Genomic DNA, 27,742 nt, shown 5'->3' with positions numbered 1-27,742 from the left:
AGCGCTGTCAGGAGTACGTGCGCTCGGGCGTGGCGCCGCGCACCGGCTGCACGCTCGGTACGTGGCGCGCTCGGGACGTGCGGACGCCGCGCGTCACACACCGCCTGCCAACTGGGCTGCCGCGTCGGCCACAGGATCAGACAGGGTCCAGGGGACAGCTGTGTCAGGTGGCCTGATGCCGAACAGGGGAAAGTGGATGCGCTCGTGCTGGTATTCGAAATGAAAGGGTGTGAGGGCCAGAGGGCAATAAATGGCTATCTTACTGAATTAAATAGATTGCTAGTTGATCTCAACGAATAACCGTAGTTTCAAAGTAAAAGCTAGCTTTCCCTTCTTTATCATATTCACGTGGTGGCTGATGAATGCTGTTGAGCTGCAAGGGAATAAGATAGCAAGAAAGGGCCTTGAAATCCGCTGTTGTGCACTTTTATGAAAGGACCAATTGGGATAGTAACATCCGATTATTTCAGCAATCGCGATCACGTCCGCTTCGTTCCACTTGAGCAATGATTGGCTTACCGCAATCACGAACGCAGACACCCGATCGAGTGCCATGTGCCGTTCTCAGCGGCGTCCGTATCCCACGGCCACGGTTTCTCCACGTCTCTCTCTCTCTCTCTCTCTCTCTCTCTCTCTCCTCTCTCTCTCTCTCTCTCTCTCTCTCTCTCTCTCTCTCTCTCTCTCTCTCTATCTCTCTCTCTCTCTCTCTCTCTCTCTCTCTCTTTCTTTCCATCTCCCTCTCTTCTCCCTCCCTCCCCTCCCTTAATCCCCTCCCCCCCCACTCCCTTCCTCCCTCCCTCCCTCGCTCTCTTTTCCAGCAAATCTTCCTTCTGTCATTCTCTCTCTTTTTAGCGGCGTATTCTGTCCCACTGTTATTTCTTCTCTTTGATTCTTCACATGTTTGTTTTTTCCTCCTGCCGTTGCCCCAGTCCCTCCCGTGCTCTCTCCCACGCCAGTGTCTCCCGCCTCTCCTGCACCCCACCTCTCTCCGACTTGTCGTTTATCAGCGGTCGATGGGCGGAAGCGTTGCTCAGAGCTGGCGACGGTGTCTTAACGGCGCGGCGTTGCCCAACTGGGCGCTGGAGGCGGCGGAGAAACATGCCACGCCGCCGCAGCGCCCCGTTCGTCCAGCCCCCGTGACGAGCCCAGCTGGCCGGCGCTCACAGGACCCCGCGAGCAGATCAACCAGGTGACCTCCTTCCTGGACGGCTCGGTCATCTACGGCAGCAGCAAGGAGGAGAATGACGAGATCCGCCAGTTCAAGAAGGGTCTTCTCAAGATGCAGCCGGGTCCGTCGGGCTCCAAGGGCCTCCTGTCGGCTGACCCGACGCAGCTCGACTGCAAGCCGCACCCTTCGCTCAGGTGAGAGTACGGCCAGCATGCCACAGCGAGCCACCCGCCGCGCGGCCAACACGAGGTGGCCAGCCACCTGCCACTTCCAGCCAGCGCCTCTCAGCCCCACCCATGCCCATGGGTACCGCTCGCGGTATTTCCACGGCGTGAATTCCTACGGTGCAATTTTACCGTCGCGACTGGGCAGGATGCGGATTTGCCTTCTCAGCACGACTTTCAGTGCCGGCCGACTGTGAGGATGTCGTCCAAGCCGCCAATGGCACGGAGCACGTGTGGGGCGGCATGGCACAGCACGCGCCGGTGGGGCGCGGTGGTAAATCCGCTCCCGTTGACGCGGAGGTGACGCCCATACCGACGGGGCTTTATGTCCGCACAATCCGTGTCCGCATTGATGTTTGACATAGTTATCCATCTGACTATTGCCACGCAATTTGACGTCGCGAAGCCGTTATTTTGTCGCGTTAGATTTGCGAGTAAAGACGAGCGCCGAGCGCGGTGCTGGATTGGACGCGTAACGACCCTTGGACCTGCAGCACCCGAGGGCCTGGTCCTGGGACCTGTTCTACCCCAAGCGGAACGCAGCTGGGACATTTTCGTATAGTAGAGGAGATAACAGTGCGAATTCGTTCTCCGTAACATTCATCGTTAAGCCTCTAAGCTAGTGTCAGGATCAGCATTAGCAAGGCTACGTTGGAGAAGTCTTACTCAGAATTCAACGGTGTCATAACCTTTCTCTTCTGAGCTTGATGTCGACTTGGCGTGGGCAGTGAAACAATGGCATGGGCCTTTTTGTCTCCGTTGCAAATGCGCCCGGAGGCGGACAGTGCTAAGCATGAACCGGTAATGCATTAATGAACACACCCACTATTTACAGCAGCATGTGCGTGACTCTCAAACAGTTCGGAGTCTTAGTAGTTTGCGAAGGTCACTTTTTAACGAAAGGATGGGCGATTGCGTCATTTGCCTTAGAGAAGAGCGTTGATATCGCGTTTCACTTTTGAGAAGGCCCGTTGTATATGCAAATGCGCCATTCTCCACATAATGTGAAAGACAGCTCGCAACACCAGACATGTGCCGCCGACCTACCCTGGCAACACTTGCCGCCCGCCTGACCGTCCTGCCGTTTCAGCTGCTTCCGTTCGGGAGACGTCCGTGTCAACGAGCACGCCGCCCTGGGCGCCATGCACACGCTCTTCGCCCGGGAGCACAACCGAGTCGGTGAGTGACCGGGCCGGCGCGGCGCCCTGACCCTCCGACCCCGATCCCGGGCGCCCAGCCGGGTGTTCAGGACACGACCAGCCAGCACGCGATGCCCGCGGTGCTGGCCGCCGGTCAGAGGCCCGGCTGGCTAGGTGCTGTTCTACTCCCACACTTGAGTGCTAATGTTGCTGCCGGAATTGCATTCGGGTGGTTTACACGAGACGTTTGGGGTTATGAGTATGCCGGTACATGCTAAGATGTGCTTGTTGCTTGCGTCTGAAAGTCAATAGCCTGGAAGTGTCTTGTTGTTTGCGTCTTCAAGTCAATAGCCTGTAGTGTCTTCTTTGCGTCTTGGAGTCAGCAGGCTGGTAGTGTCTTGTTTGCGTCCTGAAGTCAATAGCCTGGTAGTGCCTTGCTGTTTGCGTCTGAGGCCAGTAGTCTGGTAGTGTCTTGTTTGCGTCTTGGAGTCAATAGCATGGTGGTTGTCTTGTTGTTTGCGTCTTGAAGTCAATAGCCTGGTAGTGTCTTGTTTGCGTCTCGGAGTCAGTAGCCTGGTAGTGTCTTGTTTGCGTCTTGGAGTCAGTAGCCTGGTAGTGTCTTGTTTGCGTCTTGAAGTCAATAGCTTGGTAGTGTCTTGCTTGCGTCTTGGAGTCGGTAGCCTGGTAGTGTCTTGTTTGCGTCTTGAAGTCAATAGCCTGGTAATATCATGACAGTTCAACGGACAATGGCGGCCTCAGTCGCATTGCCAGGCAGGGCTGGGGCAGGACCTGTTTTGTGTCACACGATCTGCCCCGACACTGCCGTCGAGACTGTGCCGCAACTCCCGGTCAGTTGCCAGCTTACCGCCATACAGCGGCAGGTCCAACAGGTCCGACAGCTCACTGCATTTGGAAATCTAACATAGTGGTCGTGGGCCAAATTCCTCCATTGCAATGTCTTGAGTACAACAAAGGGGTAGGGAGCAAAACTTTATTCATCGCATCGCATCACTTGATGGCTCTTTTGAAATAATGCAGTGCTTGAGCACCAGCAGCACTACAAATGTATTCACGTGAATGCCAGTGGATGAGATGGGCGCTTTTTGCTAATGGCATTAGTTTGCTTAATCATAATGAACGGAAACGAAAGCGACATCGTGGCATGCGGATGCCATGCCGCGTGCAGGATTATATTACCGCAAAAGAGGTAATCAAACAAGTCAAAGCCCTAATTCTCAGCTCTCAAAAACGGTCCTGTGGCATTGCCTAATCACATCTAAGCGCTGTAGTGGGATAATACCCTCGGCACGTCCGCCTGGCAGTCTTTCTATTTGCTTTCCCTTTCCGCCTGATTCTGGTCCAGCTTGACCCCAGCTCAGACGTTGGGGTCGGCGGTATCCTTTCGGTGCGCGGCTACCGCGCTCAGCCAGCCCCGGAAAGCTGGCTAAGCCCACCTCGCGTCCGACTGCTCCCAGTCTTACCAGAGGTGGGGCGGGTGGGGCGCCGCCAGGCCCGGCTCCCCAGCCGACACCCGTCCCGGCTCGGACAGCTGGACCGCCGCCGGCGCTGGGTCAGACAGCTGTGTTGCACAAGCGGCCGCGGCTGCCGGGCCGGAGCCGGCGACGCCCCGGCCACCGCCGCCGCTGCCGGGGCCGGCCGCCACCGCCGCTCCCCGGGCCGCCGGCGCTGGCCGGTGGCGCGGCCGTGACGTCGCCGGCCGAGCCGCGGCACGGCCAACACCAGTCTGGTCCCAGTCGCGTTTGTGCATGCCCGCTGACGTCCGTCGGCTCCGGCCATTCGTCAAAATGAAATGGCGGGAATTGCCTGGCCGTCGCCGCTGATTGGTTTGCTCCTTGGTCGACGACGTCGCTGACGAAGCTAAACGGGCTTTTAGACGGCGCGTGGAAACCAAGCTCAAGGCACTCAGTGCCGCCCAGCATGGTTCTGGTTGCCGTGTGGCAGGTCCTGGACGAACACAAAGGCTCTGGACACCCACCTGACGGATTAAGTCGGCAGGTGGCGTGACACCTGAGGAAAGCCTAGGCGGCTCATGGAGCTCTGTGGCTGGTTGTGGACATTGGCGGGCATGCTGAAGAAAGTTGAAAATACATCCGAGAATTTAGGATTAAATATTCAAGGAGTTTGGATAGCTCTTGAGCTTTGAGTTCGCCATTACGTTCAGCTCACAACGAAGCATGACGCAAATGTTGCTGTTTCATGCCATAATGCCGTTGTAATACGCTGGGCGACGTGCGTCCTCAACGATGCCATTCGGATAGTGCGGGCCTTTGTGTGCTTTGTTTCGTGCGAGATTGTGCAAGCAGTTCCCAGGCAACGGATTTCCTCAATCCGGGATTTGCATGGACAAACTTCACACGACAGACGGACATGAACGTCAGCCAAGCCCTCTCGAAGTAGGCATTACGAAGTAAATGCTGGGAATATTTGACTCAAGCTTCCGACGACGTTTAGACCTATTTAAGCGTCCGACAGTCTTACTTCATCTGTATTTACATGGATCGTTTGCTATCACCGAATTGAATTATGAATAGCGGTGTTTCGTGACGATTTCCACACACCGCGCTTGTACTGTATGCATGGTACCGGAGCCTGATGGGATCTTTCGTCAAAGTAGCCAAGATTCTCAACGAATCCGCGCGGGCTATCAATACTTAGAACGATACCGGAGTAAAACGCTGGTGGCATACGGCTGAAATCGGTGGAGGCGAAATGAAATTGAAATCGGTCAGAATATTTTTTACAGAGAATCTGAGTTCCTCTTGAAGGAAGGTAACGACCGGCTTATTAATCTTACCTCAAACCGACTCGAAGTCAACAATCAGGTCCCATGAGTTCGGTTTAGCCAAGCCCCTGAGTTCTGGAGGCACTCATCGGAAAATAGAGAGGAAAGGAGAAAGCTCAGATAGCCAAGGTCCAGCTCTCCGAGTGATAACTGTCAACCGAGAGCGCGTGCCTCAGCCCGCAGCTGTTGTCGACGCCCCAGCCGCCGGAGGTCTATGGATGGCACGGCTCCCTGTCCGCCGCCAGAGATCATGGGTGACTCGGCCCCTGTCCGCCGCGCAGGATGTCGGTGGGTGACTCGGCCCCTGTTCGCAGCGCTGGATGCCTGGGGTGACTCGGTCCCTGTTCGCCGCCGGAGAATGTCTGTAGGTGACTCGGCCCCTGTCCGCAGCGCTGGAGCTGGCCGCCATGAACCGGCACTGGACGGACGAGCAGCTGTTCCAGGAGGCACGCCGCGTGGTCGGCGCCGAGCTGCAGCACATCACCTACAGCGAGTTCCTGCCGGTCGTGCTGGGCAGCGTGAGTACCGGTCTGCGCAGAGGCCGCCCGGCAGCGGCGCTCCCAGCCAACGCTCCCCAACAGCTGCGGAAACTCCCTTGGATGCGTGTGTCCTTAAAATGCCCGTGTTCAAACGGATTTTAAGCACTACTAACTGTTCAGCCGAAAATAACCGATTCTCAACACGCCGGGTGCAATATTTAATATTCACGAGAGGCTATAACTCACCCGTAGCCACGAGAACTACCTTGAAAGGTCAAGTATTATTGTATGTTTCCTACGCATTAGCTCGGTTTGATACCGTCTATCGGCTGAATATCGGCCATGGGGTCGGCTCGGTATCAGTTATAAATAATTCTTATAGTATATTCCAGTGGTCGCTCGGTATCTCAGAATGGGCACGAAAGGCCTTCACATGCAGGTTTTTCGGCATTGATGTTGAAACTATCTGACCTTCAGGATACCAAGAGCCACGAGATGCTGGTTATCATTATGAGATCACGAGATACGGCGATAGCTACCGATCATTAGGATATGTTGTGAGGATGTGTGCTTGGCACCGAGATGAGATAAGGGGATTTAATGAACTGTCTCGTGTAATCAATCGAAGACGTGACACACTGTTCTAATTGATACGCGTACATATCTGTGTTAGATGAGCACCTTTTGGCAAAATATTGGCAGGTTGCCACAATAGCACTTAGCTTCTGGCAGTCGGCCGTAATAATGGCAGTTATTTCCATAACAAGGAGTCATAATACCAAAAAGGCAGAAGCGTAAGGCCGCACTTGCTCATGTCAAGGCTTCCAGATTCGGTCGCTGGAAATGGTCGTGACGTCCTCGCTGCCGTGGAGCCGCTTGATCACGTGATTAAACGGCAGATCATCGCTTAATCCTGTCGAGCACGCCCAAAAGGGTTTACATGAAGCAATCTCATCTCGGTACCAAGCCTCGGAGAACCAGCCGTTCTCTGGAACACATCCTGGGCTGAACAGTCAGGACGACCGCAGTCATCATGTTGCGTAAGCACGGATATTGACGCAGACATTTGTAAAAGGATAAAATCGTTTACAAAAGTGTGAGGACGAAGGCAGGACAGTGACCAACGACCCTCTTCTAGCCACAAGGGAGAGTCGGGTGTCTCAAGGCAGTTTGTGAATCAGACATGACCAGGTTTTCAATGGCACCGTTAAAGATGCACGACCCCACGAAAATTAGGGAACTTCCTGCATGTCGAGGGATGAGCCACGGGGACGAAAAAGGCCAAAAACTTACACGCGAGTCTCACAACCGTCAATGACCTAGTGGCCACTTTTGCTTCGACGTAGGAAAGGACCCGCTGGCCTGTGTGGACGTGTCGTGGACTGACGGCGAGCGGCTAATGGGCTCAGCTCAGCTCAGTACAGTCACCTCAGCGCCTCAGGCGGAGCGAAGCCCATCGCGTTGGGCGACTTGGCCAAACGCCCAACTTCTCCTACTAAATTGAGCGCTTGCGGGTATGGATGCGTCAGTCAGGGCCATCCCGGAATGCACTCTTGTCAGTCGTCGAATCTGACTGAGTAGCTTGTTCATGTTCGTGCGCCCTTTCTATTGTAACCTTGGGATGAACGGCGCTTGGGACGCTTGCTCTGTACCGTTCCTGTGGGTGCTTCGCAACCAGGGAGTGAGCCGAATCATAGGTTCTGCCATCGGCCAGAGCCTCGAGATACGCTTACAGCCCGTCGCGGCAGGCACTGTGAGGCACCATGAATCCACTGCGCTGCACTACGGTGCTCGCACGACCCACCGTGGCGCACGGCGGTGTCCCCACGGCCGAAAGCGCGCACGCTGCGGCAGTGCGGCCAGCCGCCGCAAAAACGGGGGATTGTCTCGAAGGACGTCAGTCGGACTTGGGCAGCACAATCGGCGGGCAGGAGAGGGCGGCGGCGGTTTTTGCGGGCGGCCGGCCGGTGCGCGGTATGTTGCAGAGCAGCGGGGCCCGGTCGACCGGACCCCGGTCACGCGCCGGTCGACCGGGGTCCGGTCGACTGGCGCGTGAGTCACCGCATCCGGTGGCCGATGCGCCTGGCCCCGCACGGTGGGGCTGCCGGTCGGCCCGACCCGGTCCGACCTGACCCGACGGACGGTCCACCGGCCAGCCGTGGCGTGCGTCACGGCGTGCCAGTGAGTGTCACTGGCGACGAGTCGGTGACATGCCGTGTTGTCTGCCGCAAGAGGCCGCCATATTGGGTGGGTGTTCACCCGTGGCGCGGGCAGCTCTCACTCTAAATTGTCTCGTGGTCTGGATCCGCGGAGGCTGCCGAGTGGCCCGGAGCCGGCGCGTCTCAGGCGGAACCGACACCGGCCACACATGGCCATGGGCCGGCTGCAGTCAGCTCAAACAATGTTAAGGTCCTCTTCTGAAGAGCCGGCGGTGTGTACCCACGGTGACGCTACCTCATCTGTGACCTTAGTCAGCCGGATCCAATAACAGTCATCAGGCGTTCCAGGATTAAAAACAAACAACCGGGTATACGTGAAGGATGGCTGCGCGGTAACTCTTGTGGAAACGCACGAGGACATCCAGTACGCTGCATAGCTGTGGATCATGCTTGTCGATTTAGAATTGGCATGATTTGGTATGGTAGACGCACACCGTCATTCTGCGGTGTTTGTGCAGAAAAAATACTTAAAATGTAGACGTGCATAGATGCGTGCAAACATCAATGACGGCGCCAGCCCTTTACGGCAACTTAGGCAGTGGCACGGGACCTCGCCATCCAGGCGGATGTATGGCTGTGCATACTGGTCTTTTCACGTGCTCTCAAACGAATGAAGTATTCAACTGACTTCCAGGTCTATGAGTCACGTGTCCTGCCCACTCGTATCGACGTCACAAACGTTGGCATTCATCAGTTTCTAGTAGAGGTGGTGATGTCAAGCGACTGCGCCCAAAGAGTCGATTCCTGGTCAGGACATCTAGCCAAACACTTTGGCTTAGGCTGGTTCAAGCATACCTTAGGCTGATGTTTGTGTGTGTGTGTGTGTGTGTGGCATGGTTATGTTTTTTCTGAATTATTTCAAAGCAAAATGCAACTAAAATAGTGATATGCCATGTACATGCTATTGCGGAAAAATTAACAGAAAATTGCAGCGTTTTTATAACCGGCGTAGATCTAGATAAGTTGAAATATGCCGTAAACATGCAGTTTTGGGACAGCTTAAGGTCACCAAATAGTTTTGAGAAGATGTTGAATTGGCCTCTAAAATTTGGTGAGGCAGTGCCTGAGATGGCTTAATGAAAGCGCCACCACTGAAAAATTCATACTAAAATACACAGTGTAAATCAGAAAAGACAACAAGAAGATCATTTGGTCTTCAGCCAATTTCCCAACGAAATGTGAAAGGGGTTGGCTGCTAATCCATGAGCATGAATATTTGTTACGAAATAGAGGCAGCTGCCAGAATCTTGTGATTTGCATACTCACGTCCGGCTGTGGCACCTCAAACAACAGAGCGAATCATGACGGTCACGCGATGTTACCTCGCTTCCATGGAGATCCGAATTCCAAACTAAGCGAGCTGACATGCACCTAGTTCTCTGTCTTTTGCAAGCGCTACCGACCGCATGACTTGCGCTTAGTCCTGTTGGCATTGATGATGACATCCGGAACCAGAATAGAACAAGAATAGAGTCAAGGTAGGGATCAATTCCATTAAGGCCAAGCGAATGGAGTCGGAATAACATAAAGGCGATGCCTCGGTTGGAGTTGTGGATGCCCAGAAAGGGTCCTTTTTTACGCGTGACCAGTGTCTATTAGGAAATAAATGAAACGCACAGAGGATAATGTTGTTATGGAGTGAAATAGGCACCCAAATGCAGCATACGTATTTGAACGTTAAGTGAGGCATGAGATTCCGTAAAACGCATTCCGACCTTCCTATGAATTGCAGCTACTACGCAAAGTAAGTCATAATTGCCGAGTGGAATTGCACTAAGGCCAACTCCAATGCTGGTCCTTCCCGAGCCCCAACGTCAGAACACGGGTGTTTGCGTTCTGGTCCAGTACAAATCAGGCTCGACCCAAATTTGCTGACAGTGATCCGTAATCGCGGTTGGAGTCGATGTCATGCAAAGCGATTTGGATGCAGTTGACGGCGCCGAGACGGACTCGAGCGCGCTTATGGACATGAGCCACGTGACGCCGTTGTGCGCTGTGGAGTGGCATCACGACGTGCAACAGACGTGATAGCGAGGCCCACTGGCCGTTCGCCGCAGCACCAGTCTTGTGAGCGCCAGCTGTCGGTGTTCTGTGAGCCCACCCCGGGCCGCCGAGCGTCCGCAGCGGCGGACAGCGCCATCCTGGTCACCTGAGCCCGGGCGGAACGACACAGTAAGCTACTGTGAGCTCACCCCGGGCCGCCGAGCGTCCGCAGCGGCGGACAGCGCCATCCTGGTCACCTGAGCCCGGGCGGCACGACACAGTAAGCTAATGTGAGCTCACCCCGGGCCGCCGAGCGTCCGCAGCGGCGGACAGCGCCATCCTGGTCACCTGAGCCCGGGCGGAACGACACAGTTAGCTACTGTGAGCTCAGCCTGGGCCGCTGTTCGGTCCACCGAGCGTCCGCAGCGGCGGACGGCGCCATTCTGGTCACCTGAGCCCGGGCGGCACGACACATTTGGTCACTGTGAGCTCAGCCGGGCCCCTGTTCGGTCCACCGAGCGTCCGCAGCGGCGGACAGCGCCATCCTGGTCACCTGAGCCCAGGCGGCACGGCACAGTAAGCTACTGTGAGCTCACCCCGGCCGCCGAGCGTCCGCAGCGGCAGACAGCGCCATCCTGGTCACCTGAGACCGGGCGGAACGACACAGTTAGCCGCTGTGAGCTCACCCCGGGCCGCCGAGCGTCCGCAACGGCGGACAGCGCCATCCTGATCACCTGAGCCCAGGCGGAACGACACAGTTAGCCACTGACGAGACGATCATATCGTTATCCGTCATCATCACCATCGGAAACACTTTCTAGGCGCCGCTTTCTAGCCGGTTCACGTCGGCGTGCTGGGCGCTGGGACTCGCTCAGCGGCCGCCGTGCTGCCTCTCAGTGCGATAAATGCCCTCACCGATCCGTTTAGCCGCGACGTCGCACTCTCCAGTTCCTGGGTGAAGCGTGACGGCTCACCGGTACGGCGCCGCACCCTCCACCCACACACTGAAAGCTGGTATATGCCTTTGGGTGGTGCAGCTCTGAAGGTGAACCATGTGGATAAGCCGTGAGACGAGTTAGCTCCTCGGCTCAGCTGCATTATACACTGCAGGGTTTGGAATGTGGTCACATGTTTATTAAACGCTAGCCATTTGCGGGGAGGATTGATGGCCGTGCTTGGAGCAATGACGACGTTACGCGACCGTCAAAAAGTTTATCCGGGTTATTTCCCAGCATGTCGATGGTCTGAAAATCGTGTCCAAGCTCATGCGGCGGCAATTGAGACTCGTTAGTACCCTCTATCACATGAACACAATGTCCCACGGCTTCCCAGCGCCGCCTTTATGGCTTACACGGCGGCTCCATGATCACCCCACGTCCTCAACCGCAGAGAATCGTCTCAAAGTACGGCCTGGAGGTGGAGAAGGCCGGCTACTTCACCGGCTACGACATCAACATCGACCCGGGCGTGGCCAACAGCGTGGCCACCTCGGCCCTCCGCTTCGTCGCTTCCATGATGGGCAGCAGCATCGCGCTTCGGAACGGCGTGAGTGCGGCGGAGCGGTGCCCATGTCCGGGGGCTCGCTTCGGGCGCCGCGGTCGAGACTCCGCGCGTCGACAGTCACGCCGTGAGAAAAGAGGCCAGGGTGTCCAGTCGACACGCGCGCCACCGGCTGTCGGGCGTGGCGCAGGGACTCGATTATAAAAGCGATCTCACTTTCAGACGTTCAAATGAAAACTTTTCAGGTCATTTGCCGCGGTTTGCGGCTCAGTTTTCAACATGCAGTAGTGTCAAACCAGTTGGAGTTTCGAAAATAATATGACTAATGCTAACTCATTAGAGATTGTCATCAAAAACCTCGTCGTGAATGTTTAACGACATCCAGCTGGTTATTTCATAATTTGATCCTGCCCAATGCATGGTTCGCGGTGCGGTAGAGGATAGGAAGTTGACAAATAGTGTAGACTCGGTGAAGAAACGCTTCAGTTGGCGACCGCCACCTGCCTCGGGCAAGGTGGGTCAAGTGACCTGCTTCGAACTCCAGCGACCGCAGCTCACGAACTCGTAACCAGATGCGGCGCCTCGGGAGGCGGCGGTCGTCTGCTCCCTTTCCCCTCGGGGAAAGCAGCGACCACTGGGGATCCGTGGCTCGTTCCGTGCTGAGAGTAGAGATAGCGCACCATGCTGCATTCCCATCAAGCTTAACGTACCAGGCGTTGGTAAGCCGGACGTGACCTGACCCCCAGAGGTCATCAGCAGCGTTTGGTGGATGAGTCGAACAGCATGCACCGCGCAGCAGCGTGCGGTCTGACCTGCACCGTTTTACCCCCGCATGTGGCGGACGGCCCGAATTGATGTAGTTACTACTGCTCACCGTCCGTCAGGAGCGCGTGGTCAACGAGCTGGACCTGACGTCGACATTCTACGCGCCGTTCGAGCTGTACGTCAAGGGCAGGCTGGACCAGATCCTGGAGGGTCTGGTGCGCGAGAAGGCCATGGCTGAGGACGTCTTCATCTCGGAGGCCATGACCAACAAGCTGTTCGAGGATTCGGCTGACGGTGAGAGCTGATTGAGGATTCGGCTGACGGTTAGAGCTGATTGAGGATTCGGCTGACGGTGAGAGCTGATTGAGGATTCGGCTGACGGTGAGAGCTAATTGAGGATTTGGCTGACGATGAGAGCTGATTGCCGTTTTGCGGGCCTTTTTCCGGTACCGTTGATCTCCACCAACATATGCGACGTCAATAGTTAGCTTTTATTTTAGATCACACAAACCAGCCCATTTGTGGGTGACACACAAACGCTCCCTCACCGTGTGACGTGCCGAGCTTGTGACTCGGTTGTATTGCATAAGCCTACGGTGACGCGTGGCGAGACACAGCCGCCAGACATTCAGGTACTTGTGCAGATCCGATCGTATGAGGAGGTGAGTGCAATCAGTACGAATCTGTATAGGTACTCTTTAATCCATCTAAACGTCTCGCGTGAAAGCATTTACCATGTCGGCCTCCTCTGCTCCCCCCCCCCCCCCTCCCTATCACCACCATCCGAGCGTGCGTTTAGACATGTTGCGCGGCCGGTCTGGGCAGGGTTCGGTCTGGACCTGGCCGCCCAGCTGATCCAGCAGGGCAGAGACCATGGCGTGGCCGGCTACAACGAGTGGAAGGGCTTCTGCGGCCTGGAGCGCGCCAAAAGCTTCAAGGATCTCGGCGACACCATGGCGCCAAACGTCATCCAGGCCCTGCAGCGAGTCTACAGGTGCGTCTTTTACACCGGGGGATGATGTCTTCCTCGGGGGCATGCGTGCAGGAGGCGACCAGTCTAGGGGTTCTGTCCTGCATAGTTAACGATCAGTCGAATTGTCAAGTCATTCTCAGTTCGTTCTTCGTGCAGAGTACACCGCGAAATATTTTCAGTAAGCATTCTCTGGGTGTGTGGTGAGCAAGATCGCATTAGATGGACTTGTTCTGGAATCCTCAGAGCAGGTTTGACATGAAGATTGTGATGAAATTCTATATTCCGTAACATGTCAGGTCATAGCGTAGATCAAGTCATTGCCACATGCCCAATAACGAAAACTGACAAATGGGCCGAGGTACTCTTTAAGAGGGCTGCAAACCGTTTTGTTGAAACTCGAGAGATAAGCCACGTTATCCCGTGTGCGCGATGTTGTGGCGGGGGCGGCGGCCGATACGGCCCGCCTCCTCCGTCGTCCCCTGGGCGCCTCAAGCCGTAACACCGCGGCCGCGCCGCAGTCACGTGGACGACATCGACCTGTTCACGGGCGGCCTGGCCGAGACGGCCAATGTCGGGGCGCTCGTCGGCCCGACCTTTGGCTGCCTGATCGGCCGCCAGTTCCACTACCTGAAGCGTGGCGACCGCTACTGGTACGAAAACGACGTGCCGCCCTCGTCATTCACCAGAGGTGAGAGACTCGAAGAGCCGCCGCCGACCAGCTGCCCAGCTCGCTCGGCTGCTGCCGGCCCTGATGACGTGGTGTTGACGCCGAGACGTGCCGCCTATCAGATCTGTCGCACGAAATGTGGTGACTTGGTGGATTCCATGTGACGCGGCCCTTCCAGCGCGCACCAAAAACAGTTTGTTCTTGCTGATTAGCATGACGCGCGTTCAAGCTGGCGTGGCGTGCCTTTCACGTACTGGGACGCACACTGCAGTGTGGTAGAACTCGCGGACGTCACGGAAAAGATGATCCATGACGTCACCGGAGAGGTGACTAAGTGGCCTTTTATGGTATTGCATCAGGGGCGTCCTGCCGGCATGGCCGTGCATCGGTGCGATGTGTTACAGGATTGGCGAGATGCATTCCAGGGGCGCCTAATGCGCCGCATCGCGTATAGCTGGCGACGGGCCTGACGTAGGGACGTGCCGTTGCAGACCAGCTGGCCGAGATCCGGAAGACGTCGCTGGCGCGGATCATCTGCGACAACGCGGACGCCATCGACTACATGCAGCCCACCGTGCTGCTCCAATCGGACGAGTTCCTGTGAGTGTGCTCGCCACGAGCCTGTCGATGCACCGGCGCTCACAACTGGCTGCCAGTTCCCTGCCTGTTAGGATTGCGCTACTGCACCCTTTCGCTCTTTATCCTCGCCAGACCACAGCGCGGTCGATGACGACTCCGGACACCCGGTCTGAGGCTGGTGCGGCGCGTGTTGCGATAGCTAGCCAGCTACACGGCCAAATTTGCCGAGTCCCAAGGCCTACGCTCGCCGGATGATGGCGTCACGCTCAGTGGGCCGGGTGTCGGTCTCCGCCGCTTAGTCTGGCGCCCCGCCGGCCGGCAGGAACGCCCGGATGGACTGCGCCAAAGGCATGATCGGTCGCATCAACCTGGACCGCTGGCGCCAGCTGTCGCCCAACTTCGTCGTGCCCGACGAGATGCTGCACCAGTCGATCGAGCGCGCCAAGCGTGACCTGGGCGAGATGCGTCACACCGAGTGGAATCTGCACGAGGCCCGTGAGTGTGCAGACGGGCGGGCGGCGGGGCCACTGCGCCGCTGCAGTGGGTGCTGCGAGGCCAGGTGCCAGGAGACTGACTGAGTGCACAGTGGCAGCATCCGACACGCGGGCGAGTGATGATCGGTGCTGCTGCGCCTGTGAGTAAAATCCCTCGCTTTCGTTGTGCTATGACAGACGCTTTCTAACCCGACAAAGAGAGCTACTGAGCCCGGCATGCCCCGCAACCGTTAAAGCCACTGCCCCCCGTATGAACAAAACGGTCCCTTGCTGTCTGACGCCAGTGACCGGCCGCCATCTGGTCCCTCGTGGAGTGCACCAGGCGGCCTTCGGCGCCACTAACCCACTAACCGGACGACGCCGTGACCTGACGTGACCCACGCGACGTTCGGACGTTGCAGCGGTGCCAGAGATGGTGCGCGCGCTGGTGCGTCGCCGGCCGCGCCAGGCCGGCGACCCCAACTCGCGCGTGTTCCAGGAGGCCATCGCGCTCCTCTTCGACTCGGTCGAGGTGGGCCAGGCCGCGTGGAGCACGCTACGCACCCACGAGGAGAAGCTGTACAATGAGAGTGAGTAGGGACGTGGCGGCGCCGACCGACGTGGGTGCTGCTGATGACTCGGACGCGACACACGAACCCAACGGTGACTACGACGCGACACAGGCAACCATCCTTGACGGCCCGACGCGTCACTGGTACTTTTCGGTGAACAGTGGACCTGACGCTGTCCCTACTGGTGACCGGTGGACCCGACACCAGCACCCACTGGTGACCGGTGGACCCGACACCAGCTCCCATTGGTGACCGATGGTCCCGACACCAGCACCCATTAGTGACCGATGGACCCGACACCAGCACCCACCAGTGACCGATGGATCCGCCACCAGCACCCACCAGTGACCGATGGATCCGCCACCAGCACCCAGCGGTGACCCACTCACTCGTCTTTGGCACTGCCAGCCTGACCCGGAAACGGCAGCTCACTGCTGACTAACGGACCAGACACGCACACTTCCTGTCAATGACGCAACCAGTGGATGTGCCGGGCTAAAGGACCACATGGAGTGCCAAGTGCCGATCCTGTTTGGGGTAGACCGCGCCTTCAGGTGTGTTCAAATATCACAAAATGCTATGGGCACATCGCTGATTGCTCCTGTGGTGACCGCTGACTGGCTGACCGGACATTGGTCCCCGTGCTGACTTAACGGCCTGACTAACTTCCCACTGGTTGCACGGCATGTGCATGTGAGGGCGTGGACATCACTCATGGTGACAGGTCACCTAACATCCATCACATCCGGGCTTTTGTTCTCTCCTCGTGTCTGTGAAACGGATCAGCGAGCAGAGTCACGGAGTCTCCCGCTCACGGCCACCCTTTGTGGCACCTCTTTCCGGGCCGAAACGAACCAGTCAATGCCGCCACTTTTGGACGACGTGAGCGTAGCGCAGCGGGCAGCCGGGCCGCCGAGCGCTCCTGTATGGGCCGGCACCGGTGCCTGGCAGCGCTCTTCACCAGCCGCGCCGGCGCCGCCTCCCGCCGGGCCGTGCAGACAATTCGCTGAAGTGGGCGGCGCCATGGCCGCCGCCCCGGTAGCGGCTGCAGGCCTGCACGCATGTGATGGTACCAAGGTCGCGGGCAGATCTGGGACATCATGTCGGACATCACCACCGCTACCACGCCACATACTGACCGTCTGCAATGGTTCTTGGCGACGCATGAGTAGTGGGCATGCAAGAGCACGTTTCCTCCATTACACAACTTACTATGAATTGTGCATTGTACCGCCGGATGTGACACTCTGTATGTGCCGGTCAAGAGGCGGGCCACATCGTCACGAAAGCCGGGTGGCTTCATGCCGGCTAACGGTAGGGCGCAGCGCCGAGCCGGCGCCGCCAGCCGTCGCTCCTAGTCGGCCGCACGGTAACAGTCAGTGCCGGCCGTGCACCAACCGGGGACTATCGTTGAAGGATATCTAAATCTCGTCGATCATCCATCATGCACCGACATTTTCTGCCGCGTACATACCTTAACCCGCACCGGGCATGGATGCCAACCCAAGGCGCCATTTCGGAGGGTGCAGAAAAGGGTGTAATGCAGCCGTCGTAAGTCTTAGCGCAGCAGATGAAGCATATTGCGCATGCTTAGCAAACATATTCGGTGCTAGGTTATTAAAGGGAAATGTTCCGCATTTTAAGATATTGAGGTAAGCATCAGACATGATGGAATAAGCTCACTTGCAGCTAGTGGTATGCTTTTAAGTGGTAAAAACTGCTTTAGAAAATACAGTTTATCTATAAAGTTAACATGCTCGGCACTACGTCATTGCTTGATTGCGTCACGTTTGTGTGACGTTGAGGTGCTCTCAAACTAGCCGTGCGGAATTGCCACCCTAGCACTAACTTGTAGTACTGCAATCTCTTGAGAGGTGACCGTGGCGCCGTAGCGGTGCTGGACGCGTTTGATGAACCAATTATCGTCATATGATAGTGCTCGGCTCTTTCTCGTGGTCTGCTTGCATATTTTTCCGTGTGTGTATGGTGTTTACTTGTATTCGTATGCTCAGTTATGGTGCCATTCTCAATTCATTCAGTTGTAAGTCTTATTTCCATAATGACCAGTAACCATGTCTAACTTCTTGTACTATGTAGCACAAAATTTGAGTCGTGTTTGAACTTTGCGTAGCCTGCAAAACATGGATTGAGAGCCAATCGACGTTCTTTATACTTGGAAATCGTATTCATGAACGCCAGATGTGAACGACTCGACAATTCTATTATCATTGGCCTTGAAATCCGCATGACCAATGGAGTGACAGGATTTGAATGAGGTTTTTATGGCGTCATGTAGGCCGAATGGCCTTGACATAATCTGCACGAGATAGTTTGCACATCTTCGCGGGCGTATAGCTCAGGAACTAGAGGGTTTTAGGTCTTAGGGAGGGTGCGGCTGTGAGCTGCATCGAAAGATCTTCAAGATGACTATTTTAGTCGAAAACCCCATGCAAATGTGGAACACTTCGTTTAAGAAAGCGTAGCTATCGCGCCGTCTTCGAGGGCTTTCAGGGACGCAGTCAGTGGTAAGGTATTTCAATATGTAAGAGTGAAAATATAAAACAAGTAAGTGGTAGCCTTAGCTATAACGAAAACAGGTCTTCAAGCGCGCAGATTCAAACTGCCCCTACACAGCAAAAGTAAGTGCTCGAGTTACGAAGGTCAGGCAGACCTTAATGCTGGGTTAGGGGCGTAGTTAAGCAAAATGGGTGGGTGGGGGGTGGGGTAGTGGTGGAACGGGAGACTGGGCAGTTTAAAATGACCCAAACTGACCCCAAATATCCAAACAAACCTATTTCTCACTGGATTTTGTCCGCTTTCTTCCCAAAGTTGGGGAGGGAGCTAGAGCCCAAGTTGGGGTCTTTAGCCCCCAAACGAGATAGAAAACGACATCCCTGTGCTTGGGAACAAATTGGACTTTCTAAAGCAAAAACGGCACACGTAAGCCAAGACATCGTAAAATCATGCTGAGAATGTACGCCCTGGTTAACATAGGAAAGGTTACGAACCTATGTAACGTGGCCTACGTGATTGAGGAACTTTATTAGATACAGATTTCGGTCCTAAACTACCATTACCTATCGATGAACAAAAAAGAATCGCAAGTTTGCAAAAGTGACTGACGGTTGTGTATATATATATATATATATATATATATATATATATATATACATAAACGCATTTATATGTTATTGTCCAGTGCTTTCACACGACACGCGACAAAATTTGCTCGCAAGACATGTGTAATAGATCAAATGCCGTCAGCCATTGCAAATGACGATGCACCGTTATTTTCTTACTTGTCACGGTCTCAGAAATGTTACTTGCCAGATGGTATTCACCTGGACGTCAAATTCTCAATTGAACCATAAGACCTTGACCGAAATAACATGATTGGGCTTGGACCATTAAAACTGGAGCACTTCACCACGGAACTTGGATCATTAGACATTAGAGCAACTCGTCCCTTTCCGTATCTAGAGGATGCAGCATGCGAATTAGACAGATCAGCACGCCGAACTATTCGCAGATCTGGCGGCCGATCCCAAGTCTGCCATCGGCTCTGCCTACGCCTTCATGAGACCTAAGCGGCAGGCGCAGGACATATCCAACACCTCAATGGTGCTGCAGTTCGCTTCGCAGCGATTCATCAACAACTTCTTGAACGGGTGAGATGGGACTTAGTGAATAGGAATGAAATTGTGCGGCTACTGCGCACGCGGATTTTGTGCCTGCTTTCTCCCTCTTTTGGCCTAGGCTAGACATCGCCCGGAGCGGAGAAGTGTGAGAGCGCACTGTTTCACTAAACCACACCAGGCAAACCACCCATGGTATCCGACCGATTCACCGCACCTGCAGTTTAACTGTCATCACAGGAAACTGTCTCTGGTCCCAGCATGCGTGCACACGTGCGTGTGTGCGTGCGTAGTTGCTTATGCTGATGTTGGCGTGCGTGCGTGCGTGCGTGCTCGCTCGCGCGGGCGTGAGTGCGTGTTTTCGTCACAATGACCCGTCTGCCTCTGTTTCTACCGTGCAGCAACCAGCTGAAGGACCGCGAGTCGGGCAGCGTGGCGCCGCGCGACATCCACGAGCTGGTCCAGGTGCTGCCCAACATCGACGTCTCGGACGTGATGGAGATCCCGAGCGTGTTCGAGTGTGACGACCAGACGCTGCCCTGCGACCACACGTCCAAGTTCCGCACGGCCTCCGGCTGGTGCAACAACCTCAACAACCCCGGCTTCGGCAAGGGCGTGCGCGCCCTGAACCGGCTCGTGCGCCCGCACTACTCGGACGGTGAGGGGAACGGACCCGGAGCGGGACCCGGAGCGGGACCCGGAGCGGGACCCGGAGCGGGACCCGACCGGGCCCGGCGGAGGGGTGGAGGGATGGTGCCTGCTTACGGCAGCTGGTCACCAGCATTCGCGTGACCGACCCCGTCACGTGTGGTCGGTCACTGTGACCGCGGAGCATGGGTTTCACCGTATTCAGTGGAATCGCTCAGGATGACTCGGCGAAACTAAATGCGTGGTTGTGCAACTGGCCGGCAGTGGTTCTTCGGGGTCTTGGATGGTACCGCCAACGAGTTTTTGACTGTTCGATACATTTGTCTTTTATGTGCAAATGTATGCTTGCGTGAAAAGAAGGCGCGGAGCTACGGAGACACCCAGATATGATGGTTGGTTTTTGTTCAGCGCCGTACGTTTTAAAACGCGATTGTCTGCGAGTCCCCCTTCAGCGGCGGTTTTCCCCCAAACGCCGATAGAATGTACCGCGCGCTGCTAGAAACGCTCGAAGTCACAGCCGCGATTGGTCACACCTCGAACGTTGATGAGGTATTTACCTCAAATTATGCGGACAATAAGTTCCATACCTGGCCGCGCTCCAGTGCACTGAACCACATTTCCACCGCAGCACTCATGGCACGCCTGCAAACTGATGGACGAATGGGAGGTCATTGTTGGCTTTGCGGCAGCTGTTTGCCGGTATCGTTGCATCAGAGGTAGTTTCGTCATTGCTGGCGGCGGCACGATGCTATGCGTTGGGCATTGACCTGCTGTATTGCAAGGCCGTCGCTGCTGCGGAAGCCCAGCGACTGAGCTGCAGTTTGTACTGTACTGAACTGAACTGAACTGTAGGCTCCAAGAAGCATTTGTTTTTGCTGTTCAAGAGGGGCGTTGGACGAAACCATTCCACTCGCACGAGGAAGAGGCTTTAGAATCCGCAATAGCCACTGTCATTGCGAGATCAGTTCTTATGCCGACAATTATCGATATTGAGGGTTGATAACTGGCGGATAAGAATGCTGAACTTATAATCCTGAAAAGCCAGGAGCTTAAGGCTTATCTTGTCTATCACAAGAACAGCCGTGCTTGGCAGATGTTACGGGTACCGCTGATGTAACTATTGCCCATAAACCCTGCAGTACCTTGAAGCCCCCTTTCACACATATTCAAGGATTTTTGTCATATTACAGACGTCTTTCTCCACTACAGTGTTGGTATGACACTTGAACCGAGCGACCTCCACTGTAATCATCCTGCATTGGACTTTGACCATGTGATGTGATGTGATGATATGATGATATAATGAAAGGACTGTGACTACATGATCATCCTGCATTGCCCGCTGTTGACGCTATCTCCAGGGGAAAGTGAAATAATTATTACTTCCCAGAAGTGGCCTGACGCCCCCCCCCCCCCGCCGCCATGCGCTGGCCCAGACTCAGCGGGATAGCACTGTACGTCTGTGACGTCCCCCGTCGCGTGACGTCGGCAGGTCTGATGGCGCCGAGGGACCGGTCCGTGGCGGGCAACCCGCTGCCGTCGCCGCGCCTCATCTCCGTCAACATCCACAACGACGTGTCGGCGCCGCACGTGCGCTACAACCTCATGATCATGCAGTGGGGTCAGTTCATCGACCACGACATCACCTTCACGCCCGTCAACAAGGGCTTCGGCGAGAGGTGAGCGCCCCGGCGGACCTGATGGTGCCGGAAAGGAAGGGGGGGGGAGGCACGTCACGTGCCACTAGCATTGCGTCAGACTGCCCCAGATGAGAGTCTGTGGCCTCCGTGTTTGGGAAAGCGAGTGGTGTCCATGGCGGGCGAGGCGCGCGGCATGGCGACGGCTATCGAATGTGCTGATGTTGCGGCGCGGGTGAAGCAGGGCGTCCCGCCAGCTGCCGTCGTCTCACGCGTTGCGCCGCTGCAGCATCCTGGACTGCCGGCGGTGTGATGCGGCGCTCACCATCCACCCGGAGTGCATGCCGATCTCTGTGCCTGAGAACGACCCCTACTTCCCGCGGCGTAACGTCACCAACGGCCAGCTCTTCTGCCTGCCCTTCACGCGTTCCATGCCCGGACAGCTCACGCTAGGTCAGTGGTGCCGGAACACAGAACTGCCCCGGTAGGGACGGGCTGTAGCTGGGTAGCGGGAAGTACTGAACGCTATGAGCTACTTCAAAGGTGTTGGAAGCTCCAACTTAAGTCTGATTTCAGGCATGATTCTGTAATTTTTAGTGAATATCATGTAGAGACGCATCTTTGTTTTCCAGTTATTTTGCACTGCTTAGATTTGCGATAGATATCTGTTAATAGTCTTTCAATAGCTTGGGTCCGCTGAAGCAAAACTAAACGTACATGGAATCTCGACTTCGCGGCCATAAAAGGGAGAAAGTATCCATTGCCCTAAGGGTCTCTTAGCAAATAACCAGCAGTCCCACGTGATGAGCGGCCTTGCGAATATGCATGAGCCAACGTGCCTGACGTAAACAGCAGCGCGCGTTCGTCGTCGGTTACCAGCCCCGGCCGACAGTTTACCGGGAGCAGATGAATCAGGTGACGGCGCGTTCGTCGTCAGTTACCAGCCCCGGCCGACAGGTTACCGGGAGCAGATGAATCAGGTGACGGCGCGTTCGTCGTCAGTTACCAGCCCCGGCCGACAGGTTACCGGGAGCAGATGAATCAGGTGACGGCGTATGTGGACGCGTCGCACACGTACGGCTCGGACAAGTGCGAGCAGCGCCAGCTGCGCAGCTTCGTCGGCGGCCGGCTCAACGCCACGCGCCACCCCATCCGCGGCAAGGACCTGCTGCCGCTCGAGAGCGCCCACAAAAACGAGGAGTGCAAGTCCAACTCGGGCGTCTGCTTCACTGGCGGTCAGTGACTGAGGCTTCACTGGCGGTCAGTGACCGAGGCTTCAGCGGCGGTCAATGGGTGGGGCGTTAGCGGCGGTCAGTGGGCAGGACTTCAGCGGAAGTGGACGGTAATGAGGCGGGGGCGGTAGACGATGAGCGGTGGTGGGTAGAGATGGCGGGGATGTGGTGGGTGGAAATGGCAGGGGGGGGGGGGACTAGACCTCAGATTCTTACCAAGGGGAGTGTTGGTGAGGTGGGACGCCGACTAACATCTGTAACAAGGGTGCACACTCACTCAGGAGCGTTTGATCCAAATATCAATGGGGAACAACCCGCATTCTTGAAACGGATGTACTTGCCTTGTGACGCTACTTTGGTTGCTAATCTGTAGCACAGTTACTGCGCAGTGTGGCGGCACTTGGTGTGCAGTTGTTGCAAACAGTTCTGTGTACCAGGTGAGCTGACCTAGCTCCGTCTGACCTAGCCTCGTCTGACCAAGCCCCGTCTGACCTAGCCCCGTCTGACCTAGCCCCGTCTGACCGGTGTCGTGCCCACAGGTGACACCCGCGCCTCGGAGCAGCCCGGCCTGGCCGTCATGCACACCCTGCTCATGCGCGAGCACAACCGCATCGTCGACTACCTGAAGCGCATCAACCCGCACTGGAACGACGAGCAGCTGTTCCAGAATGGCCGGCGCATCTTGTCGGCCCTCAACCAGCACATCACCTACAACGAGTTCCTGCCGCGCGTGCTCGGCTGGAACGCCATCAACCTGTACGGCCTGAACCTGGACAGCGAAGGCTACCACAAGGGTGAGCGGGCGAGCGGGGCACGGCTGGGGGGGGGGGGGGGGGGGGGGGGGAGGGGACAGGACGGTGGTGCTCAGGACGCTGACAGGCTGGGTCTCGTGCGATCGGAATAACCGTTGCGCGCCGCCTCGGCTGGCTTTGCTGCCCTTTCCCAGTGGCTGTCGACGCGTACATGACCAGCAGCCAAGAGTACAGTGTGAGCTCTGGTGCTGACTTCGACCTAAGGAGGGACATGTATCCCACCTGACTGCCAAAACCCACCTTCCTCCTGTTCCAGGTTACGACCCGTACTGCGACGCGTCCATCGTGAACGAGTTCTCCACGGCGGCCTTCCGCTTCGGCCACTCGCTGCTAAAGCCGCAGCTGGTCCGCATGGACAACGCGTACCAGCACAAAGGGCCCGACATCAAGGTGAGGGCCGTCAGTGATCAGCATAGGCAGGGGCGCAGCATCGTTAAATGTGTTGTGGGGGGGGGGGGGGTAATAAACTAGTAAAGTGAAAAGTGACAAATTACTCAACTTATCAACTTATCTCCAAAATACACCAACAAGCCGGTTCTCCCTGAATTTGGTCCAAGTTCTTCTCATAGCCTGGCATCTGGAGCCCAAGTTGGGGGGGGGGGGGCTTTATCCCCCACCCCAACTGAACAGAAAGCTACACACCTTACCGCAGGGATGGCCCACTATTGCTGGCGGTGCAGCGGGGCGGCCCGTCTGCCGCGACGACCTCCACGCGTGCCCGTGATCCATTGCATGGGATGTCGGCGTATAGTTGGGACGTGGCCAACGAGTCATGCTATAAATAACCCTAATGCCCGTATGTAATGTGCCCTAATGTCCGTAAATAACGCCTGTTCGGAATGGCTCCGCAGCTGAAGGACACGTTCTTCAACCCGGACCCGCTGTACGAGCCGGGCATGATTGACCAAGTCATCCGCGGACTGGCCACCACCTCCATGGAGACGCTTGACCAGTTCATCACCGAGGAGGTCACCAACCATCTGTTTGAGGACAAACATGTGCCCTTCTCCGGCCTCGACCTGGTCGCACTCAACCTGCAGAGAGGTGAGATGTGACCTGCCGCCGATGACAAAATGCAGCGGGTCAGACTCGGATAACAATGCTGTGTACGAGAAGCAAACGATGACGTGTCAACGTCACTTAAGGCGAGAAATGCCGTGCTGGGATTTTCGCTTTTTCTGCGTTGATGTCCTCAAGTCATACGAAAGAGCACATGCTGACTTATGGGGACGTAGTTTTACGAAATCAGTAGGGGAGGCTAAGCCAGGCGAAACAAATCAAGAGAAAATGACAAAAGTTAAGCGTTATTTTCACGCCGTCCACTTTACCCACGGATTATTTTTTTTTCCTTTGGAAACTGGGAGGAGGGCTGGCAGCGAAGGGGGAAGAGGGGCAGGGAGCTGGAGCCCATCCGGTTGAATACGAAGCGAGACCCCGGCTTACCTGTCTCAAAAAAGACGTGCCTACTCGGTCTTAAAATTCACCCTCAAATGTGCCAGAGTGATAAGCAACGTAGCCTCGTCACCCCGATATGGTGATCCGCTTTTGACTGGTTCCATAATCTATGAGCATTTCCGTTCTCCAGCTGCAACTGCACTGGTCGTGCTTGGACCTCTGCGGGCGAGTGCTAACGCGGCTTCTGCTGTCACAGGGCGAGACCACGGCCTGGCGCCGTACAACCAGTACCGCTCGCTCTGCAACCTGACTCACGCCAGGTCCTTCAGCGACCTGACCCGCGAGATATCGCCGCCCATCCTGGAGAGGCTGCGGCGCACCTACTCGCAAGTCGACGACATCGGTAGGTACCTTCTCAGTCTGACCTGCAGTGGGGATCGTCGCCGAGTTGCGTGCGTGTTACCGTGTTGGGTGACCGTGAGTAACCGTGCCAGCGAACATGCAACCGAGGATTTTCGGATCGTCGGGTTGCCGCGTGCCGGTTCCGAGCAATTCATAATGACTGGACAAGTCTTTCGTCTAGTCTTTTCACAAGCCCTGTGAAACATCGCCCGTGTCGCCCTCGGACGGGGGGCACAGGAGGGGTGGGGCTGCCGCCCGCGCGCGCCTGAGCTGACCCGCCACCCGCCTCCGCGCAGATCTTTTCACCGGCGGTCTGGCCGAGACGCCGCTCCACGGCGGCCTGGTCGGACCCACCTTCGGCTGCATCATCGGCATCCAGTTCAGGGCCCTGAAGCGCTGCGACCGCTTCTGGTGAGCCGCTGTCCGGGTGCTGCCGCCCGGCGACCCAGGAGCGGTGCTCGCCGCTGCTGACCCGAGGGCGGCGGGGTCGCCCCGGTGCCGGCTGGCAGCCACCTGTGATGGTCTCTACAGGAGACTGGCAGGCGTCCGAACCAGTACAGTTCAGAAAGCAAAAACTGTTGGGCCACGCGATCACTCGCTTGGAAGCTTTGGTCAAACATCGACAGAACCTCCAAGCCCAACCAATACGACTTTCCGTCAACAAGGTCCTGAGCAATGACTGAGCTCGCTATGAAATAAACTGTGGAATAAAAAAAAAACAGCGTGCAGTTCTCCCCCAGCCATGTCAGAGATCCGGTATTGTGTTCAGCGTTTGGCACGGGACATGACGCCACCGCGTCCTCGGCAGGTACGAGAACGAAGACCCTCTGGTGCGGTTCACCGAGGCGCAGCTGGCGGAGATCAGGAAGTCGACCCTCTCCAAGATGGTCTGCGACAACTGCGACCAGGTGGACGTCGTGCAGAGGTCGCTGTTCGACCTGCCGGACCCGTTCCTGTAAGTACATGCCCGCTGTGGAGGCCGACCGGCTCTGTGGCATCTGGTGAAGTTTCCGCCGGGTGAAAGTTCGTGCGATTACTGGAATCGAGTGCCGCGCTGAATGCTTGCGTGCTCACGAATACGAGGGGGGGGGGGGGGTCTATGAGGCTGATCCCCAGTTCAAACGTCACGCACACATGTAATCTAGGCTTGACAAATATTCGCCAGCTGTGACACCAGCACACTGTTCCAGGAACCCTCGCGTGAACTGCGATAGCATGAAGAGCATCGACCTGGACCTGTGGAAGGAGCGCGTCAGCTGCTCTGTGGGAAGCTTGACGATCGACATCGGCTCGGCCGAGCGCGTCTCGCCCTGCGTCATGTGCACCTGCACTAAAGAGGGAGTAAGTATCGCCACAACTGCCGTCAAGCTGGGCGAATTTGAGCACGTCCAAGTGCCAATGTATGTATTACCAATGCGCGAAGCGTTTTGGTCTGAACTAGGCCAACACCAGTTCGGCCTTGAGGTCCTGTTCACTATTGCTGTTGTGTTTGTGTGCGCGCGCGTGTTCATCCGAAGGGTGACATGGCAAAATCGTGTTAACTGGAACGAGTGCTGACTTTCCTAACTGCTTCCAGCCGGTGTGCCAGTCGCTGAAGATCGACAACTGCTTCCACCTGGCGAACAGCTACTCGCCCGAGGACATCCTCAACGACCACGTCTGCAAGGTGCAGTGCGCGTTCGCCTTCCGCGCGCTGCCGGAGGTGGAGAACCACCGGAATCAGCTGGGTTTCCAGTGATCGCCCGAGCCGGCGATCATGGCAACCACGAGCACCGCCGTCACAGCGCCAGGAAAAATCGCTGGGGGCTTCCGAAAGGCGCTCTTCTTTCAGACGAGTGGGTGCCGACCGAGTATGGGGAGCGCGCCGGCAGCAGTGCAGCTGCGGGGAGCGCCTGAAGCGACGTCAGGCGGCGGGACGGAGGTCGGCGTGAGGCAGCAAGTGCGGTGGACAGAGTGCGTGTCGGCGGCGGCACCACTGTAGCCATAAGATTATGGAGCGCGATCCGTGAACTAGGTAGTGATCATGTCATGGCGTCACCTCACGCCGCTCATATTTCCTGGAGAACGGTGTACATTTATCATTACATATGCGTAGGAGGTCGTGAGACGGGGTCGTAAGTTAAATTTTCCGTAGGCTGAAGGAAGGCGAGTGCGTTATCCCGGGCGTGTGGAGTTACTACTGGCGTTATACGTTTTGCGCTGCTTTATAGCGCAAATATGCGTATTGCGACTATTCTGATAGATTCGGTGCCGTTAAGTCTGTATGCAAATATACATTTCCAGCTGCCGGTGACACGGAACGTTTGTTATTATCAAACAATATAACGGAGTCCCTAAGGCCAAAGTAGGCACTACGTAATATTTTGCAATAATGCTCGCGCTCCATCACAATATGGTTCCAATTTATGACTGCGTACTGGGAGACGACAGGGAAATT

At 56.2% G+C, this 27,742-nt stretch overlaps 1 protein-coding gene across 1 annotated transcript; it reads left to right on the top strand.

Annotated features, from left to right (window-relative positions):
• LOC119111974 (peroxidasin) lies at window positions 1-27,600 on the top strand. The gene is made up of 23 exons (XM_037235882.1): window positions 1-57; window positions 1,167-1,362; window positions 2,483-2,571; window positions 5,725-5,852; window positions 11,405-11,560; window positions 12,400-12,574; window positions 13,106-13,274; window positions 13,772-13,941; window positions 14,412-14,520; window positions 14,822-14,994; window positions 19,074-19,212; window positions 19,581-19,837; window positions 21,320-21,506; window positions 21,754-21,917; window positions 22,487-22,699; window positions 23,236-23,490; window positions 23,765-23,898; window positions 24,360-24,552; window positions 25,160-25,306; window positions 25,602-25,716; window positions 26,114-26,260; window positions 26,496-26,646; window positions 26,882-27,600. The coding sequence occupies exons 2-23, from the start codon at window positions 1,280-1,282 to the stop codon at window positions 27,041-27,043; spliced, it is 3,516 nt and encodes a 1,171-aa protein (XP_037091777.1). The 5' UTR covers window positions 1-57; window positions 1,167-1,279; the 3' UTR covers window positions 27,044-27,600.
• Window positions 27,601-27,742: the final 142 nt, after the last annotated feature.

The sequence above is a fragment of the Pollicipes pollicipes genome, unplaced genomic scaffold (assembly GCF_011947565.3).
Source record: "Pollicipes pollicipes isolate AB1234 unplaced genomic scaffold, Ppol_2.1 Scaffold_7261;HRSCAF=8764_pilon_pilon_pilon, whole genome shotgun sequence".
In the NCBI taxonomy this organism is placed as follows: Eukaryota; Metazoa; Arthropoda; class Thecostraca; order Pollicipedomorpha; family Pollicipedidae; genus Pollicipes; species Pollicipes pollicipes.
Note: the sequence above shows the minus strand (reverse complement) of the source record. Positions and strands in the feature narration are given on the sequence as shown.

Bases quoted from the DNA above. Each gene is read 5' to 3' on its own strand.
- LOC119111974 (XM_037235882.1), top strand. From the start codon at position 1,280: ATGCAGCCGGGTCCGTCGGGCTCCAAGGGCCTCCTGTCGGCTGACCCG. The intron at 12,575-13,105 runs GTGAGAGCTGAT...CGGTCTGGGCAG, and splicing joins GTTCGAGGATTCGGCTGACG to GGTTCGGTCTGGACCTGGCC. The intron at 22,700-23,235 runs GTCAGTGACTGA...TCGTGCCCACAG, and splicing joins GGGCGTCTGCTTCACTGGCG to GTGACACCCGCGCCTCGGAG.